Source organism: Lichenostomus cassidix, unplaced genomic scaffold (assembly GCF_008360975.1).
Source record: "Lichenostomus cassidix isolate B80296 unplaced genomic scaffold, HeHo_3.0 HiC_scaffold_35, whole genome shotgun sequence".
In the NCBI taxonomy this organism is placed as follows: Eukaryota; Metazoa; Chordata; class Aves; order Passeriformes; family Meliphagidae; genus Lichenostomus; species Lichenostomus cassidix.
Genome location: NW_028147256.1, coordinates 430811 through 448924, shown reverse-complemented (window position 1 = coordinate 448924; position 18114 = coordinate 430811). Strand labels below are relative to the sequence as shown.

The 18114-nt window shown below is 38.0% G+C and overlaps 1 protein-coding gene across 1 annotated transcript in view; it reads right to left on the bottom strand.

Moving 5' to 3' along the window:
* Positions 1-17812, bottom strand: part of LOC146423977 (tyrosine-protein kinase receptor UFO-like) — a 122657-nt gene extending 104845 nt beyond the window's left edge. Inside the window, exon 1 of the mRNA XM_085044005.1 lies at positions 17433-17812. Coding sequence (XP_084900131.1) covers positions 17433-17631 — 199 coding nt within the window. The 5' untranslated portion in view covers positions 17632-17812. The remainder of the gene's footprint in view (positions 1-17432) is intronic.
* Between the last annotated feature and the right edge of the window lie 302 nt (positions 17813-18114).

Sequence of the window (18114 nt, the reverse complement as noted above, 5' to 3'; positions counted from 1 at the left end):
TGGAGATTTTTGGGGAATTTTGGGGTTTTTGGGGATTCTGGGGATTTTTTGGAGATTTTTTGGGAATTTTGGGGATTTTTTGGGGATTTTTGTGAATTTTTTTGGAATTTTTGGGGATTTTTTTGGATTTATTTGCGATTTTTGGGAATTTTTTGTGATTTTTGGGGGAATTTTTGGGGATTTTTGGGGGAATTTTTTGGGATTTTTTTGGATTTATTTGGGATTTTTGAGGAATTTTTTGGGGGGTTTCGGGAATTTTTGGGGATTTTTGGGGATTTTTTGGGATTTTTTTGGGTTTTGGGGAATTTTGGGGGTTTTTGGGATTTTTGGGGATTTTTGGGGATTTTTTGGATTTTTGGGGATTTTTTTGGATTTATTTGGGATTTTTGGGAATTTTTGGTGATTTTTTGGGGATTTTTTTGGGATTTTTTTGGGATTTTTTGGGGATTTTTGGGGGATTTTTTGGGATTTTTTGGGGATTTTTTGGGATTTTTTGGGGATTTTTGGGATATTTGGGGATTTTTTTGGAATTTTTTCAGGATTCCTTAAGATTTTTAGAGAATTTTTGGTGAATTTTTGGTGTATATTTTGGGCATTTTTTGGGGATTTTTCAGGATTTTTTGGAATATTTGGAGGATTTATGGGGAGTTTTGGGGATTTTTGGGGATTTTTTGGGGAATTTTTTGGGATTTTTGGGGATTTTTGGGGTATTTGGTTTTGGGAGTTTTTGGGGATTTTTTGGGATTTTTGGGATTTTGGGATTTTGGGGATTTTTTTTGATTTTGGGGGATTTTGGGATTTTTTGGAGATTTTGGGGGATTTTTGGGGATTTTTTGGGGATTTTTTGGGATTTTTTGGGATTTTTTGGGGATTTTTGGGGATTTTTGGGATTTTTGGGGGATTTTTTGGGGATTTTTGGGGATTTTTTGGAGATTTGGGGCATTTATTGGGGATTTTTGGGGGATTTTTTTTCATTTTTGGGGGTATTTGGAGGATTTTTGGGAATTTTTGTTGGATTTTGCAGGATTTCTTGTATATTTTTGGGGATTTTTGGGAAGTTTTGGTGATTTTTGGGGGTTTTTGGGAATTTTGGGGATTTCTTGGGGAATTTTGGGGATTTTTTGGAGATTTTTGGGGAATTTTTTTTGGATTTTGAGGAATTTTTGGGGGGTTTTGGGAAATTTTGTGGGATTTTTGGGGATTTTTTTGGATTTTGGGGATTTTTTGAGGATTTTTTGGGATTTTGGGGATTTTTGGGGTTTTTTGGGGATTTTTTGGAATTTTGGGATTTGGGGGATTTTTTTGGGATTTTGAGGATTTTGGGGGATTTTGGGATATTTGGGGATTTTATTGGGGATTTTGGGGCATTTTGGGGCATTTTTGGAGATTTTTGGAGAATTTTTGGGGATTTTTGAGGATTTTTGGGGATTTTTGGGGAATTTTTTGGGGATTTTTGGAGATTTTTTGGGGATTTTTGCGGATTTTTGGGGAATTTTTTGGGGATTTTTTTAAATTTTGGGGAGAATTTTTGGGGGATTTTGGGGGACTTTTTGAGGATTTTGGGGGATTTTTTGGAGATTTTTGGAGAATGTTTTGGAGATTTTTGGGGATTTTGAATTTTTGGGGATTTGGGGGGATTTGGGGAGAGTTTTGGGGATTTTCGGGATTTTTTGGGGATTTTTTTTGGATTTTGGGGGATTTTTGGGGATTTTTGGGGATTTTGGGGCTTTTGGAGGATTTCTTGTATATTTTTGGAGATTTTTGGGAATTTTTTGTGATTTTTTGGAAATTTTTGAGAGTTTTTTTGGATTTTGGGAAAATTTTTGAGGATTTTTTTTTATTTTTGGAAATTTTTGGGGGATTTGGGAGGAATTTTGGGGATTTGGGGTGATTTGGGGGTTTTATTGCGGATATTGGGGGATTTTTGGGATTTTGGGGATTTTTTGGGAATTTTTAGGATTTTTTTTGGATTTTTGGGGGATTTTTGGGATTTTCTGGGGATTTTGGGGGATTTTATTGGGGAATTTGGGGGATTTTTGAGATTTTTTTGGGATTTTTGGGAAATTTTGGAGGATTTTTGGGAATTTTTGTTGGATTTTGGAGGATTTCTTGCATATTTTTGGGGATTTTTGGGAATTTTTTGTGATTTTTCGGGGAGTTTTGGGGATTTTGGGGGGATTTTGAGGGATTTTGGGGATTTTGGGTGAATTTTTGGGAATTTTTGGGGAATTTTTGGGGGATTTTTAGCAATATTTGGAGGACTTTTTGGAGATTTTTGGGGATTTTTTTGGATTTTATTGGGGATTTTGGGGGATTTCTTGTATATTTTTGGAGATTTTTGGGAATTTTTTGTGATTTTGGGGGTTTTTGGTGAATTTTTGTATTTTTTTTATTTTGGGGGGATTTTAGGGAACTTTTGGGGATTTTGGGATTTTGGGGAATTTTTAATTTTGGTGACTATTTGGGGATTTTGTTTTTATTTTTGGGGATTTTTGGTAAATTTTGGGCATTTTTGGTGAATTTTTGGGGATTTTTGGTGAATTTTTGGGGATTTTTGGTGAATCTTGGGGCATTTTTCGGGATTTTTGGGGGATTTTTGCTGATTTTTGGAATTTTTTTTTAATTTTGGGGGATTTTAGGGAACTTTTGGGGATTTTTCATTATTTTTGGTGAATTTTTGAGGAATTTTTTTACTTTGGGAGGATTTTTGATGATTTTTGGAATTTTTTCAGGATTTTGGGGGAATTTTTTTTTTAATTTTGGTGAATTTTTGGGGATTTTTGAGGATTTTTTGAGATTTTGGGAGATTTTTGGGGAATATTTTGGGGAATTTTTTTTTATTTTTGGGGATTTTCGGGGAATTTTCTGGAATTTTTGGGAATTTTTTTTGGTGAATTTTTTGGGATTTTTGAGGAATTTTTGGTGACTGGGGAATTTTTTTTTTATTTTTGGGAATTTTGGGAAATTTGGGGATTTTTGGGATTTTTTTGGATTTTGGGGTCAAATTTTGGGGAATTTTTAGATTTTGGAAATTTTGAAAAATTTTGGGATTTTGGGAATTTTTTGTTTTAGGAATTTGGAATTTTGGGATTTTTGAAATTCCCAAAAAAGTACCCTAAAAATTCCCCAAAACCCCCAAAAATCCCTCAAGACCCCAAAAATCCCCCAAAAAAATCCCCAAAAATCATCCAAAAAAATCCCCTAAAAATCCCCAAAAATCCCCAAAAAAATCCCAAAAATCCCCAAAAATGCCCCAAAATAACCCAAAAATCCCCCAAAATTATCCAAAAATATCCCAAAAATCCATCAGGACACCCAAAAATTCACAAATAATATCCGAAAACCCCCAAAAATTGCCACAGAAAAATCCCCAAAAATTCACCCAAAATCCCCAAAAATCCCCAAAAAATCCCAAAAAGATCCCAAAAAGGTCCCAAAACTCCCCAAAAAATCCCCCAAAAATTCCAAAACCCCACAAATAACACCTGAAATTCCCCAAAATCCCACTAAAACACCCCAAAATCCCCCAAAAATTAAACAAAAAATCTCAAAAAAAATCCCCAAAATTGCCCAAAACCCAAAAAAATTCCCCCAAAAATCCACCAAGAGCCCCAAAAATCCACAAATAATATCCCAAAAATCCCCCAAATTGCTGCAGAAACCCCAAAAATTCCCTCAAAAGCCTCAGAAATCCCCAAAATTCCAAAAACATCTCAAAAAAAAATCCCCCAAAATCACCCAAACCCCCAAAAAATCCCTAAAAAACCCCAAAAATCCTTCAAGATCATAAAAAACCCACAAATAATATCCCAAAAACCCAAAAATTGCTGCAGAAACCCCAAAAATTCCCCCAAAACACCCAAAATCCTAAAGAAATCCCCCAAAATTCTCCGAAAATCTCCAAAAAAAATCCCAAAAAATCGCCCAAAACCCCAAAAATTCCCTCCGAAAATCCCTCGAGCCCCAAAAATTCACAAATAATATCCAAAAAACCCCAAAAATTGCCACAGAAACCCGAAAAATCCACCCAAAATCCAAAAAAATTCCCCCAAAATTCCCTAAAAATCCCCCAAAATTCCCAAAAAATCACAAAAAAAGCCCCAAAAATCAACAAAACCCCAAAAAATCCCCAAAAAAAATCCCCAAACTCCTTCAAGAGCCCCAAAAAATCCCCCAAAATAACCCAAAAATCCCAAAAAACCTCCCAAAAACACTAAAAATTCCCCCAAAATCCCCAAAAATTCAAAAAAAATCTCAAAAAGAATCCCCAAAAATCGCCCAAAACCCCCAAAAAAATCCCAAAAATCCACAAATAATCCCCCAAAACCCCCAAATTCCCTCAAACCCCCAAATAACCCCAAAAATCCCCAAAAAATCCCTCAGGACCCCCAAAATCTCTCCAAAATCCCCCAAAATAACCCCAAAATCGCCCAAAACCCAGAAAAATTCCCCAAAAAATCCCGAAAATCCAACAAGAACTCCAAACCCCACAAATAAAATCCCAAAATCCCCAAACGTTGCCCAAAAATTCCCCCGAAACGCCCAAAAATCCCCAAAAAATCCTTCAAGGAATCCCCAAAAATCCACAAATAACATCCCAAAATGCCCCAAAATTCCTCTAAAAACCCCCAAAATTCCCCCAAAACCTCCAAAAAATCTCCAAAAATCCCCACAAAATCCCCCAAAAGTCCCAAAAAATCGCCAAAAAATCCCCAAAAATCGCCCAAAACCCCCCAAAAAATCCCCAAAAAACCCCAAAAATCCTTCAAGAGCCCCAAAAGTCCACAAATAATCCCCAAATGCCCCAAAATTCCCACAGAAACCCCAAAATTCCGCCAAAAAATCTGCAAAAATCCCAAAAAAATCCCCCAAAATTCCCAAAAAATCTCCAAAAAAATCCCTAAGATTCGCCCAAAACCCAAAAAAATCCCTCAAAAATCCCAAAAATCCTTCCAAAGCCCCAAAAATCTCCCATAAATCCCCCAAAATCCCCCAAAATAACCCAAAAATCTCCAAAAATCCCCAAAAAATCCCCCAAAATTCCCAAAAAATCCCAAAAAAATCCCCAAAAATCGCCCAAAACCCCCAAAAAATCCCCAAAAATCCCCAAAAATCCTTCAAGAGCCCCAAAAATCCACAAATAACATCCCAAATGCCCCAAAATTCCCCCAGAAACCCCCAAAAAATCTCCAAAAATCCCCAAAAAATCCACCAAAAGTCAAAAAAAATCTCAAAAAACATCGGCAAAAATCGACAAAACCCAAAAAAATCCCCAAAAAATCCCAAAAATCCTTCCAAAGCCCCAAAAATAACCCAAAAAATCCCAAAAATCCCCCAAAATTCCCAAAAAATCCTTCAAGGACCCCAAAAATCCACCAATAACACCCCAAAATTCCTCCAGAAACCCCCAAATTTCCCCCAAAACCGCCAAAAAATCTCCAAAAATCCCCAAAAAATCCCCCAAAATTCCCAAAAAATCCCAAAAAAATCCCCAAAAATCGCCCAAAACCCCCAAAAAATCCCCAAAAAATCCCAAAAATCCTTCAAGAGCCCCAAAAATCCACAAATAACATCCCCAAATGCCCCAAAATTCCCACAGAATCCCCAAATTTCCCCCAAAACTGCCCAAAAATCTGCAAAAATCCCCAAAAAATCCCCCGAAAGTCCCAAAAAATCTCAAAAAACTTCGGCAAAAATCGACAAAACCCCAAAAAATCCCCAAAAAATCCCAAAAATCCTTCCAAAGCTCCAAAAATCTCCCCAAAAATCCCAAAATGCCCCAAAATCCCCACGGAAAATCCCCAAAAATCCCCAGAAATCCCAAAAAAATCCCCAAAAAATCCCCCAAATTTCCAAAAAAAATCTCCAAAAAAATCCCCAAAAATCGCCCAAAACCCAAAAAATCCCAAAAATCCTTCAAGAGCCCCAAAAATCCACAAATAACACCCAAAATCCCCACGGAAACCCCAAAAATTCGCCCAAAACAAAACAAAAATCCAAAAAAATCCCCCAAAATTCCCCAAAAATCTCAAAAATCATCCCCAAAAATCACCCAAAAGTCCCAAAAAATCTCCAAAAAAATCCCCAAGAATCGCCCAAAACCCAAAAAAATCCCCAAAAAACCCCAAAAATCCTTCAAGAGCCCCAAAAATCCCCCAAAAAATCCCAAAATCCCCCAAAATAACCCAAAAATCCCCCAAAAAATCCCAAAAACGCCAAAAATCCCCCAAAAAATCCCAAGAACCCCAAAAATGCCCCAAAATTCCAAAAAATCCCTCAAGGACCCCAAAAATCCACAAATAACATCCCAAACCCCCCAAACTCTAAAAACCCCAAATTTCCCCAAAATTCCAAAATCTCCAAAAATCCCAAAAATCCCCAAAATTCCAAAAAATCTCAAAAATCCCCAAAATCGCCAAAACCCCCAAAATCCCAAAAATCCCAAAATCCTTCAAAGCCCCAAAATCTCATAAACCCCAAAATCCCCAAAATCCCAAAATCCCCAAAAATCCCAAAAAAACCCCAAAATCCCACAAATCCCAAAAATCCAAATCGAAATCCCCAAAAATTCCAGAAAAATTCAAACTAAAAATCGCCAAAATCCCCAAAAAATTCCCCCAAAATCCCACAAATCCAACTCCAAATCCCAAAATCCCCAAAATCCCCCAAAAATCCAAATAGAAAATCCCCAAATCCCAAAAATCCAAACCGAAATCCCAAAAATCCCAAACATTCAAACCCCAAATCCCCCAAAATCCCAAAAAATCCAAAAAATCCCCAAAATCCCAAAAAATCCCCCAAAATCCCACAAATTCAACATTCAAATCCCAAAAATCCCAAAAAATCCAACATTAAACCCCAAAAATCCCCAAAAAACTAAACCCCAAATCCAACAAAAATTCCCCCAAAATCCCCAAATCCCGAAAATCCAAACCAAATCTCAAACATTTCAAAATCCCACAAAATTCCCCAAAATCCCAAAAATTCCAAAATTTCCCCAAAATCCCAAAAATTAACCCAAAATCCCAAAATCCCCTAAAATTCCCAAATCCCCAAAAATCCCAAAAAAATTCCCCAAAATCCCAAAAATCCTTCAAGGACCCCAAAATCCACAAATAACATCCCAAACCCCAAAATCCTCTAAACCCCCAAATTTCCCCAAACCGCCAAAAAATCTGCAAAAATCCCCAAAAAATCCCCCAGAAGTCCCAAAAAAATCTCAAAAAACATCAGCAAAAATCGACAAAACCCAAAAAAATCCCCAAAAAATCCCAAAAATCCTTCAAGAGCCCCAAAAATCTCCCATAAATCCCCAAAAATCCCCCAAAATTCCCAAAAATCCCCCAAAATTCCCAAAAAAATCCTTCAAGGAATCCCCAAAAATCCACAAAAAACAACCCAAAATCCCTCTAAAAACCCCCAAATTTCCCCCAAAACCGCCAAAAAATCTCCAAAAATCCCCAAAAAATCCCCCAAAATTCCCAAAAAATCTCCAAAAAAATCCCCAAAAATCACCCAAAACCCAAAAATATTCCCCAAAAAATCCCAAAAATCCTTCAAGAGCCCCAAAAGTCCACAAATAACATCCCAAAATGCCCCAAAATCCCCACGGAAAATCCCCAAAAATCCCAGAAATCCCAAAAAAATCCCCAAAAAATCCCCCAAAATTCCCAAAAAAAATCACCAAAAAAATCCCCAAGATTCGCCCAAAACCCAAAAAATCCCAAAAATCCTTCAAGAGCCCCAAAAATCCCCAAATAACACCCAAAATCCCCACGGAAACCCCAAAAATTCCCCCAAAACAAAACAAAAATCCCCAAAAAAATCCCCCAAAATTCCCCAAAAATCTCAAAAATCATCCCCAAAAATCACCCAAAAGTCCCAAAAAATCTCCAAAAAAATCCCAAAAATCCTTCCAAAGCCCCAAAAATCTCCCATAAAACCCCCAAAATCCCCCAAAATAACCCAAAATCCCCCCAAAAAAATCCCAAAAAAATGCCCCAAAAATCCCCCAAAATTCCCAAAATTCCTTCAGAATCCTAAAATCCACAAAAACATCCCAAACCCCCAAAATTGCTGCAAAACCCCAAAATTTCAAAATCCCCAAACCCCCAAAATACCCCAAAATTCCCAAAAATACCCCAAAATACCAAAATACCCCAAAACCCAAAAATTTCCAAAATCCCCAAAAAATCCCCAAAAATCCCAAAATCCCAAAAAACCCCAAAATCCCCAAAATCCTCCCAAAATCCCAAAAACCCCAAAATCTCCGAACCCCGAAAAGATCCCAAAACCCCAAAATTAAAAAAAAAAAATCCCAAAACCCCAAAACCCCAAAATCCCCAAAACCCCCAAAACCCCACAAACCCCAATAAAAACCCCAAAATCCCAAAAACCCTAATAAAACCCCAAAAAACCCCAAAACCCCCTAAATCCCCAAAAACCCCAAATCCAAAAAACCCAAAACCCCAAAAACCCCAGAAACCCAAAAAGCCCAAAAACCCAAAATCCCAAAAACCCCAAAAACCCCAAAAACCCTAAATCCCCAAAAACCCCAAACCCCTAAATCCCTGAAAACCCCAAACCCCAAAAAACCCCAAAATCCCCAAAAACCCAAAATCCCCCAAAACCCCAAAATCCCCAAAACCCCAAAATTCCCAAAACCCCAAAACCCCAAAACCCCAAATTCCCCAAAACCCAAAAACCCCAAAACCCCAAAAAAAACCCCCAAAATTCCCCAAAACCCCAAAATTCCCCAAACCCCAAAACCCCAAAAAACCCCAAAATCCCCAAAAACCCCAAAATTCCCCCAAAACCCCAAAACCCCAAAACCCCAAAACAAAACCCCAAAATTCCCAAAACCCCAAAACCCCAAAACCCCTAATCCCCAAAACCCCCCAAAACCCCCAAATCCCTCCCCAAAACCCCAAAACCCCAAAACCCCCAAAACCCCCAAAAACCCCAAAATTCCCAAAAACCCCAAAACAACCCCAAAAACCCCAAAATCCCCAAAACCCCAAAATTCCCAAAAACCCCAAAATTTCAAAAATCCCCAAAACCCCAAAATCCCCCAAAAACCCAAAAATTCCCACCCCAAAACCCAAAACCCCAAAAACCCCAAAACCCCAAAATTTAAAACCCCCCAAAATCCCCAAAACCCAAAAAAAACCCCAAAACCCCAAAACCCCAAAAAAAAACCCCAAAATTCCCAAAAACCCCAAAATCCCACTAAAAACCCCAAAATTCCTCAAAATCCCACTCCAAAATCCTTGTACCCCCAAAAATCCAAAACCCCAAATTCCCAAAACCCCAAAATTCCCAAACCCCAAAACCCCAAAATTCCCCAAAAGCCCCAAAATCCCCAAAAAAACCCCAAAATTCCCCCAAAAAACCCCAAAATTCCCCCAAAAAACCCCAAAAATTCCTCTCCCCTCCCCCCCCGAGTTATTTTTGGGATCAAAAAAATCCCAAAAAGTTCCAAACATTCCGGATGCTGCCGCGGGAAGGGGGGAGGGGCGTGGGAACGGAAGTGGGGGAGGGGCGGGGCTGCCCATCCCCCACCCCAACCCGGGGTTTTGGGGATTTTGGGGATTTTTGGGGATTTTGGGGGATTTTTGGGGAGATTTTTGGGGGATTTTTGGGGAGATTTTGGGGATTATTTGGGATTTTTTAGGGATTTTTTGGGGATTTTTGGGGTTTTTTTGGGGATTTTTGGGGATTTTTGTGGATTTTGGGGGATTTTTGGGGGTTTTTTGGGGTTTTTTTTGGTATTTTTTGGGATTTTTGGGGATTTTGCGGATTTTTTGGGGATTTTTTTGGATTTTTTGGGATTTTTTTTGCATTTTTTGGGGATTTTTTTGGGGAGTTTGGGGATATTTTTGGGGATATTTTGGGGATTTCTTGGGATTTTTTGGGGATTTTTTGGGGATTTTTTGGGGATTTTTTGGGTTATTTTTGGGTTATTTTTGGGATATTATTTGGGGATTTTTGGGGATTTTGGGGGGATTTTTTGGGTTTTTAGGTTTTTTGGTATTTTTTGGGATTTTGGGGGTTTTTGGGGATTTTGTGATTTTGGGGATTTTTTGGGGATTTTGGGGATTTTGGGAATTGGTTTTTAGATTTTGGGGTAATTTTCGCATTTTGGGGATTTTAGATTTTTTTTTTTTATTTTTGGGATTTTTGTGGATTTTGGGGATTTTTGTTTTTTGGGGTTTTTTGGGGATTTTGGGATTTTGGGATTTTTTGGATTTTTGGGGATTTTTGGGTTATTTTTCGGGGGATTTTTGGGGATTTTGGGGATTTTTGGGGAGATTTTTTGGGGAGTTTGGGTTATTTTTGGGATATTATTTGTGGATTTTGGGGGATTTTTTTTGGGATTTTTGGGGATTTTTTTGGGATTTTTGGGTTATTTTTGGGGTATTTGGGGAATTTGGGGGATGTTTTGGGGATTTTTTTTTATTTTTATGGGATTTCTTGGGGATTTTTGGGGATTTTTGGGGATTTTTGGGGGATTTTTTCGGATTTTTTGGGGAGTTTTGGGGATTTTTTTGGATTTTGGGGATTTTTTAGGGTTTTTGGGGGATTTTTGGAGATTTTTTGGATTTTGGGGATTTTTGAGGATTTTTTTTTATTTTGGGGATTTTTTTTTGATTTTGGGAATTGTTTTGGGATTTTGGGGGATTTTTTGAGGATTTTTGGGGATTTTTTTTATTATTTTTGGGGATTTTTTTGGGATTTTTGGGGATTTTTTGTGGGATTTTTGGGATATTTGTGGATTTTGGGGGATTTTTGGGGAATTTTTTGGGATTTTTTTTCGGGATTGTTTTAGGCATGGGATTTTGGGATTTTTTGGGGATTTGGGGATTTTTTGGGATTTTTTGGGGATTTTTTTGGGATTTGGTGTCCCCCGGGATTTTTGGGATTTTTTGGGGGATTTGGGGTTTTTGGGGGATTTTGTTGGGATTTGGATTTTTTGGGATTTTTTTGGGATTTTCTCATGAAGGTGGATTCTGGATTTTGGGGTTTTTTGGGATTTTTTGGGGGATTTTTGGGTTACTTTGGGGTCTTTTTGGGATTTTTGGGATTTTGGGGGATTTTTTGGGGATTTTGGGGCGATTTTTTTGGGAATTTTTGGGGATTTTGGGAGGATTTTTGTGGATTTTGATTTGGGGATTTTGGGGATTTTTTTTGGATTTTGGGAGATTTGGATCTATTTTGGGGGGATTTTGGGGATTTTTGGGGGATTATTTGGGAAATTTTTGGGGTTTTTTGGGAGATATTTTTGGAGTTTTTTTGGGATATTTTGGGATATTTTGGGGATTTTTTTTTATTTTGAGATTTTTCGGGATTTTGGGGTTTTTTGGGGATTTTTTTTTTATTTTGGGGATTTTTTTTTTATTTTTGGGGGATTTGGGGGATTTTTTGGGGGATATTTTGGGGATTTTGGGGAGATTTTTTTTGGATTTGGGGATTTTTTGGATTTTTTGGGGATTTTTTTGGGATTTTGGGGATTTTTTTGGGATTTTTTCGGGATTGTTTTAGGGCGATTTTTGGGGCATTTTTGGAAGGATTTTTTTTGGGGATTTTTGGGTTATTTTGGGGTCTTTTTGGGGGATTTGGGGAGGATTTTTTGGGGTATTTTTGGGTTATTTTGGGGGTCCTGAGTGAGTTTTGGGGAATTTTTGGGGTTTTTAGTGGGATTTTGGGGGTTTTGGGGGATTTTTGTAGATATTTTTGTGGCTCGAAGGATTTTTGGGAAATATTTTTTTGGTGTTGTTTTCGGGCGATTTTGGGGTATTTTTTGGGAATTTCGGGGTTTTGGGGGGAATTTTTGGGGTGTTTTGGGGTAATTTTGAGGATTTTTTTGGGATTTCGGGTGGAATTTTTGGGGCAATTTTTACAGGTTTTGGGGGATTTTTTTGGGGTTTTTTTGGCGAATTTTTGGGGGGTTTTGGGTTATTATTGGGGATTTTCGGGGTTTTTTTTATTTTGGGAGGATTTGGCAGGAATTTTGGGTTTTTTTGTGGGATTTTGGGGGAATTCTTGGAGGATCCTAAGCATTTTTGGGGGGAGTTGTTTTGGGGAATTTTTCGCATTTTCGCAGTTTTGGGGGTTTTGGGGAATTTTTTGGGTTTTTTTTTTTGCAATTTTTGGGGAGTCCTGGAGGATTTTTGGGATGTTTTGGTGTGTATTTTGGGGTTTTTGGGAGGAATTCTGATGGGTTTTGGGGTATTTTGGGGGTTTTGGGAGAATTTTTGGGACTTTTGTGGTAATTTTGGGATTTTGGGGGAATTTTTGGGGGATTTGGGGAAATTTTGGGGAATTTTTTTTGTTTTTGGGGAAAATTTTGGGGGATTTTGGGGTTCCTGGCATAAAACCCGAAAAATGGGGAAAAACCCCAAAAAATCGGGAAATTCCATAAATGAAGAAACTCCAAAAAATGGAAAAACCCAAAAAAGGGGAAATTCCAAAATTGGGATTATTAAAAAAAAAGGGAAAAAAAAACCCCAAAAATCAGGAAATCCCAAAAAATGGGAAACTCCAAAAAAAGGGAAAAACCCCAAAAATTGAGAAAATCCCAAAAAATCAAGAAACCCCAAAAATGGGGAAAACCCGAGAAATTGGGATCAACCCAAAAAAAAGGGGGAAAAACCCAAAAAAGGGAAAAAAACCAAAAAAAGGGGAAAAAAAAAAACCAAAAAGGGGAAAAAAAAACCAAAAAGGGGAAACCCCAAAACTGGAATTCCAAAAAAAGGGAAATCCCCAAAAAATGGGAAATTCAAAAAATTAAAAAGTCCTAAAAAGAAAACTCCCGAAAGTGGGAAATCCTAAAATTGGGAAATTCCAAAAATTGGGAAATCCCAAAATCTGGGAAACACCAAAATTGGGAAAACCCTAAAAATTTTGGAAACCTTAAAATAGGAAAATCCTAAAATTGGGAAAACCTAAAACTGGGAAACCCCAAAAAAGGAAAAACCCCAAATTGGGAAACTCCAAAATTAGGAAATCCTAAAATTGGGAAAACCCAAAAATGGGATAATCCAAGAAATGGGAAATCCCAAATAAAGGGAAATTCAAAATTTGGAAATCCCAAAATTGGGAAATCCCAAAAATGGGGAAAATCCCAAAATTGGGATTTAAAAAAAAAAGAAATTCCTAAAAAAAGGGAAAACCCAAAAACCAGGAAACACCAAAACTGGGAAACCCTAAAATTTGGATAATCCAAAAAATGGGAAACTCAAAAAATAGGGAAACTTTGAAATTGGGAAACCCCAAAATTGGGAAATCCCAAAATTGGGATAATCCAAAAAAGGGAAAACCCAAAAAATGGGAAATCCTAACATTGGGAAACTCCAAAATCTGGAAAACCCAAAAAAAGGAAAACCCCAAATTGGGAAACTCTAAAATTAGGAAATCCTAAAATTGGGAAAACCCAAAAATGGGAAATCCCAAATAAAGGGAAATTCAAAATTTGGAAATCCCAAAATTTGGAAATCCCAAAATTGGGAAATCCCAAAATTGGGAAAACCCAAAAATGGGGAAAACCTTGAATTGGGAATCCCCAAAAATGGGGAAAACCCCAAAATTGGGATCTCCAAAAAAAGGAAATCCCTAAAAAAGGGAAAACCCAAAAATCAGGAAACCCTAAAATTGGGAAATCCTAAAATTTGGATAATCCAAAAAATGGGAAACTCAAAAAATAGGGAAACCTTGAAATTGGGAAACCCCAAAATTGGGAAATCCCAAAATCTGGGAAACACCAAAACTGGGAAAACCCTAAAAAATTTGGAAACCTTAAGATAGGAAAATCCTAAAATTGGGAAATCCTAAAACTGGGAAACTCCAAAATCTGGAAAACCCAAAAAAAGGGAAAAACCCCAAATTTTGGAAACTCCAAAATTAGGAAATCCTAAAATTGGGAAAACCCAAAAATGGGAAATCTCAAATAAAGGGAAATTCAAAATTTGGAAATCCCAAAATTTGGAAATCCCAAAAATGGGGAAAATCCCAAAATTGGGATTTCAAAAAAAAAAGAAATTCCTAAAAAAAAGGAAAACCCAAAAATCAGGAAACCCTAAAATTGGGAAATCCCAAAATCTGGGAAACACCAAAACTGGGAAAACCCTAAAAAATTTGGAAACCTTAAAATAGGAAAATCCTAAAAGTGGAAAATCCTAAAACTGGGAAAACCTGAAATTGGGAAAACCTAAAACTGGGAAACTCCTAAAACTGAGAAACCCAAAAAAAGGGAAAACCCCAAATTTTGGAAACTCCATAATTAGGAAATCCTAAAATTGGGAAAACCCAAAAATGGGAAATCCCAAATAAAGGGAAATTCAAAATTTGGAAATCCCAAAATTGGGAAATCCCAAAATTGGAAAACTCCAAAAATGGGGAAAACCCTGAATTGGGAATCCTCAAAAATTGGGAAAATCCCAAAATTGGGATCTCCAAAAAAAGGAAATTCCTAAAAAAGGGAAAACCCAAAAATCAGGAAACCCTAAAATTGGGAAATCCTAAAATTTGGATAATCCAAAAAATGGGAAACTCAAAAAATAGGGAAACCTTGAAATTGGGAAACCCCAAAATTGGGAAATCCCAAAATCTGGGAAACACCAAAACTGGGAAAACCCTAAAAAATTTGGAAACCTTAAGATAGGAAAATCCTAAAATTGGGAAATCCTAAAACTGGGAAACTCCAAAATCTGGAAAACCCAAAAAAAGGGAAAAACCCCAAATTTTGGAAACTCCAAAATTAGGAAATCCTAAAATTGGGAAAACCCAAAAATGGGATAATCCAAGAAATGGGAAATCCCAAATAAAGGGAAAACCAAAATTTGGAAATCCCAAAATTGGGAAATCCCAAAAATGGGGAAAATCCCAAAATTGGGATTTCAAAAAAAAAAGAAATTCCTAAAAAAAAGGAAAACCCAAAAACCAGGAAACCCTAAAATTGGGAAACCCTAAAATTGGGAAATTCCAAAAAATGGGAAACCCAAAAAATTTGGAAACCTCGAAATTGGGAAACCCTAAAATTGGGAAATCCCAAAATTGGGATAATCCAAAACTGGGAAAACCCAAAAAATGGGAAATCCTAACATTGGGAAACTCCAAAATCTGGAAAACCCAAAAAAAAGAAAACCCCAAATTTTGGAAACTCCAAAATTAGGAAATCCTAAAATTGGGAAATCCCCAAAAATGGGAAATCCCATATAAAGGGAAATTCAAAATTTGGAAATCCTAAAATTGGGAAATCCCAAAATTGGGAAAACTCCAAAAATGGGGAAAACCCCAAATTGGGAATCCTCAAAAATTGGGAAAATCCCAAAATTGGGATCTCCAAAAAAAGGAAATTCCTAAAATTGGGAAAACCCAAAAACCAGGAAACCCTAAAATTGGGAAATCCTAAAATTGGGAAACCCCAAAAAAAGGGAAAATCCCAAAACTGGGAAACCTAAAATTGGGAAATCCCAACAATGGAAACCCCAAAATTGCTCCGAAATCCCCCAAATTTCACTCCAAACATCCCAAATTTTGCCCAAAATCCCAAAAATTCTCGTTTGCCTTTTCCCAAAGTCCCAAAAATCCAAACTTTTGGGAATTCAAACCCCAAAATCCCTCGAATTTCCCCCAAAATTGCTCCTAAATCCCCTGAAAATTAAAAAAAAATATCCCAAAATCCCCGAATTTCTCCCAAAAATCCCCGAAATTTTCCCCCAAAAATCCCAAAAAATTTCCCGAAAATCCTCGAATTTCCCCCAAAAATCCCCAAATTTTCCCCCAAAATCCGAAAATTCAAAATTTCCCCCGAAAATCCACAAAATTTCCCCCCAAAAATCCCCAAAATTTCCCCAAAAAATCCACAAAATTTCCCCCAAAAAATCCCCAAATTTTCCCCCAAAATCTCTGAATTTCCAAAAAAATCCCGAAAAATTTCCCCCCAAAACCCCGAAATTTTCCCCAAAATCCCCGAATTTTCCCTAAAATTCCCAAAATTTTCCCCGAAATTCCCAAAACTTCTCCTTCCCCCCTTTCCCACGATCCCAAAAATCCAAGATTTTGGGAATCCACACCCCAAAAATCCCCAAAATTTCCCCCAAAATCCCCCAAAACAGCTCCGAAACCCCAAAAATTCCCCAATTTTCCCCGAAATTCCCGAAAAACTTTTCCAAACTCCCCAAAAAATCCGGATTTTGGCAATTCCGCACCCCGGAATCCCTCAAATTTCCCCCAAAATCGCCCCAAAATAACCCAAAATTCAAAAAAAATCCCAAAATTCCCCGAAAATTAAAAAAAAAATCCGAAAATCCCAAAATTTCCCCCGAAAATCTCTGAATTTTACCCCAAAAATCCCCAAAATTTCCCCGAAAAGCCCCAAATTTCCCCCAAAATCCCAAAATTTCACCCCCAATATCTCCGAATTTTCCCCCAAATCCCTGAATTTTCCCAAAAAAATCCCCGAATTTCCCCGGAAATTCCCAAAAAATCCCAAAACTTCTCCTCCGCTCTTCCCCAAACTCCCAAAAAATGGCAGATTTTGGGAATTCACACCCCGAAATCCCAAAAATTTCCCCTTAAATCTCCAAAAATCCCCAAAATTCCCTCCTAAACCCCTCAAAAATCCCCCCAAATCCCCCAAAATCCCCAAATTTCACCCCAAAAATCCCCGAAATTTCCCCTAAAATCTGCGAAAATCCCCAAATTTTTCCCAAAACTCCCCAAAAAATCCCAAAACTTCTCCTCCGCTCTTCCCCAAACTCCCAAAAAATCGCAGATTTTGGGAATTCACACCACGAAATCCCAAAAATTTCCCCCAAAATCCCGAAAAATCCCCGAAAGTCCCCGAATTTCCCCGAAAATCCATGAATTTTACCCCAAATATTCCCAAAATTTCCCCCAAAATCCCCAAATTTCCCCCCAAAATCCCTTAAATTTCCCCCAAAATCTCCGAATTTTCCCCCAAATCCCTGAATTTTCCCAAAAATATCCCCGAATTATCCCGGAAATTCCCAAAAAATCCCAAAACTTCTCCTCCACTCTTCCCCAAACTCCCAAAAAATGGCAGATTTTGGGAATCCAAACCTCCAAAATCCCTCAAATTTCCCCTTAAATCCCCAAAATCCCCCAAAATTCCCTCCTAAACCCCTCAAAAATCCCCCAAAATCCCCCAAAATCCCCAAATTTCACCCCAAAAATCCCCGAAATTTCCCCTAAAATCTGCGAAAATCCCCAAATTTTTCCCAAAACTCCCAAAAAAATCCCAAAACTTCTCCTCCGCTCTTCCCCAAACTCCCAAAAAATCGCAGATTTTGGGAATCCAAACCCCAAAATCCCCAAAATTCCCTCCTAAACCCCTCAAAAAAACCCCAAAAATCCCCGAAAATCCCGGAATTTTCCCGAAATCCCCCAAAAATTCCCCAATTTTGACTCACCGGGCGCGGTCGCTCCCAGGGCGGCGGCGAGCGGCAGAGAGGGAGGAGAGAAAATCCCCCAAAAAATCGGGAAAAAACCCAAAAAACTCGGGAAAATCCCCCAAAAAATCGGGAAAAACCCCAAAAAACTCGGGAAAATCCCCCAAAAATTGGGGAAAATCCCAAAATCCGGGGGGGTTGGGGGCTGAACCCCCCCCATGAGGAGGAGGAGGAGGAGGAGGAGGAAGAAAGGCAAAAAAAAAAGGAGAAAATAAGGGAAAATCAAAAGGAAAAAACGGGAAAAAATGGGGAAAAATGGGAAAAAATGGGGAAAAATGGGGAAAAAATGGGATAACGGAGAGGAGGAGGAGGAGGAGGAGGAGGATGAAGGCTCCGGGAATGAGGAAGAGGAGGGAAAATTCGGGAGTGACGAGGAGGAAGAAAGGCAAAAAAAAAAAGGAGAAAAAAAGGGAAAATCAAAGGGAAAAAACGGGAAAAAATGGGAAAAAATGGGGAAAAAATGGGGAAAAATGGGATAACGGAGAGGAGGAGGAGGAGGAGGAGGAGGATGAAGGCTCCGGGATGACGGGAGGAGGAAAATCCCGGGAGGAGGAGGAGGAGGAGGAGGAGAGAAAGTTTTTTGGGAATGACGAAGAGGAGGAGGAGAAGGAGGAGGAGGGAAAGTTTTTCCTGGGAGAGCCGA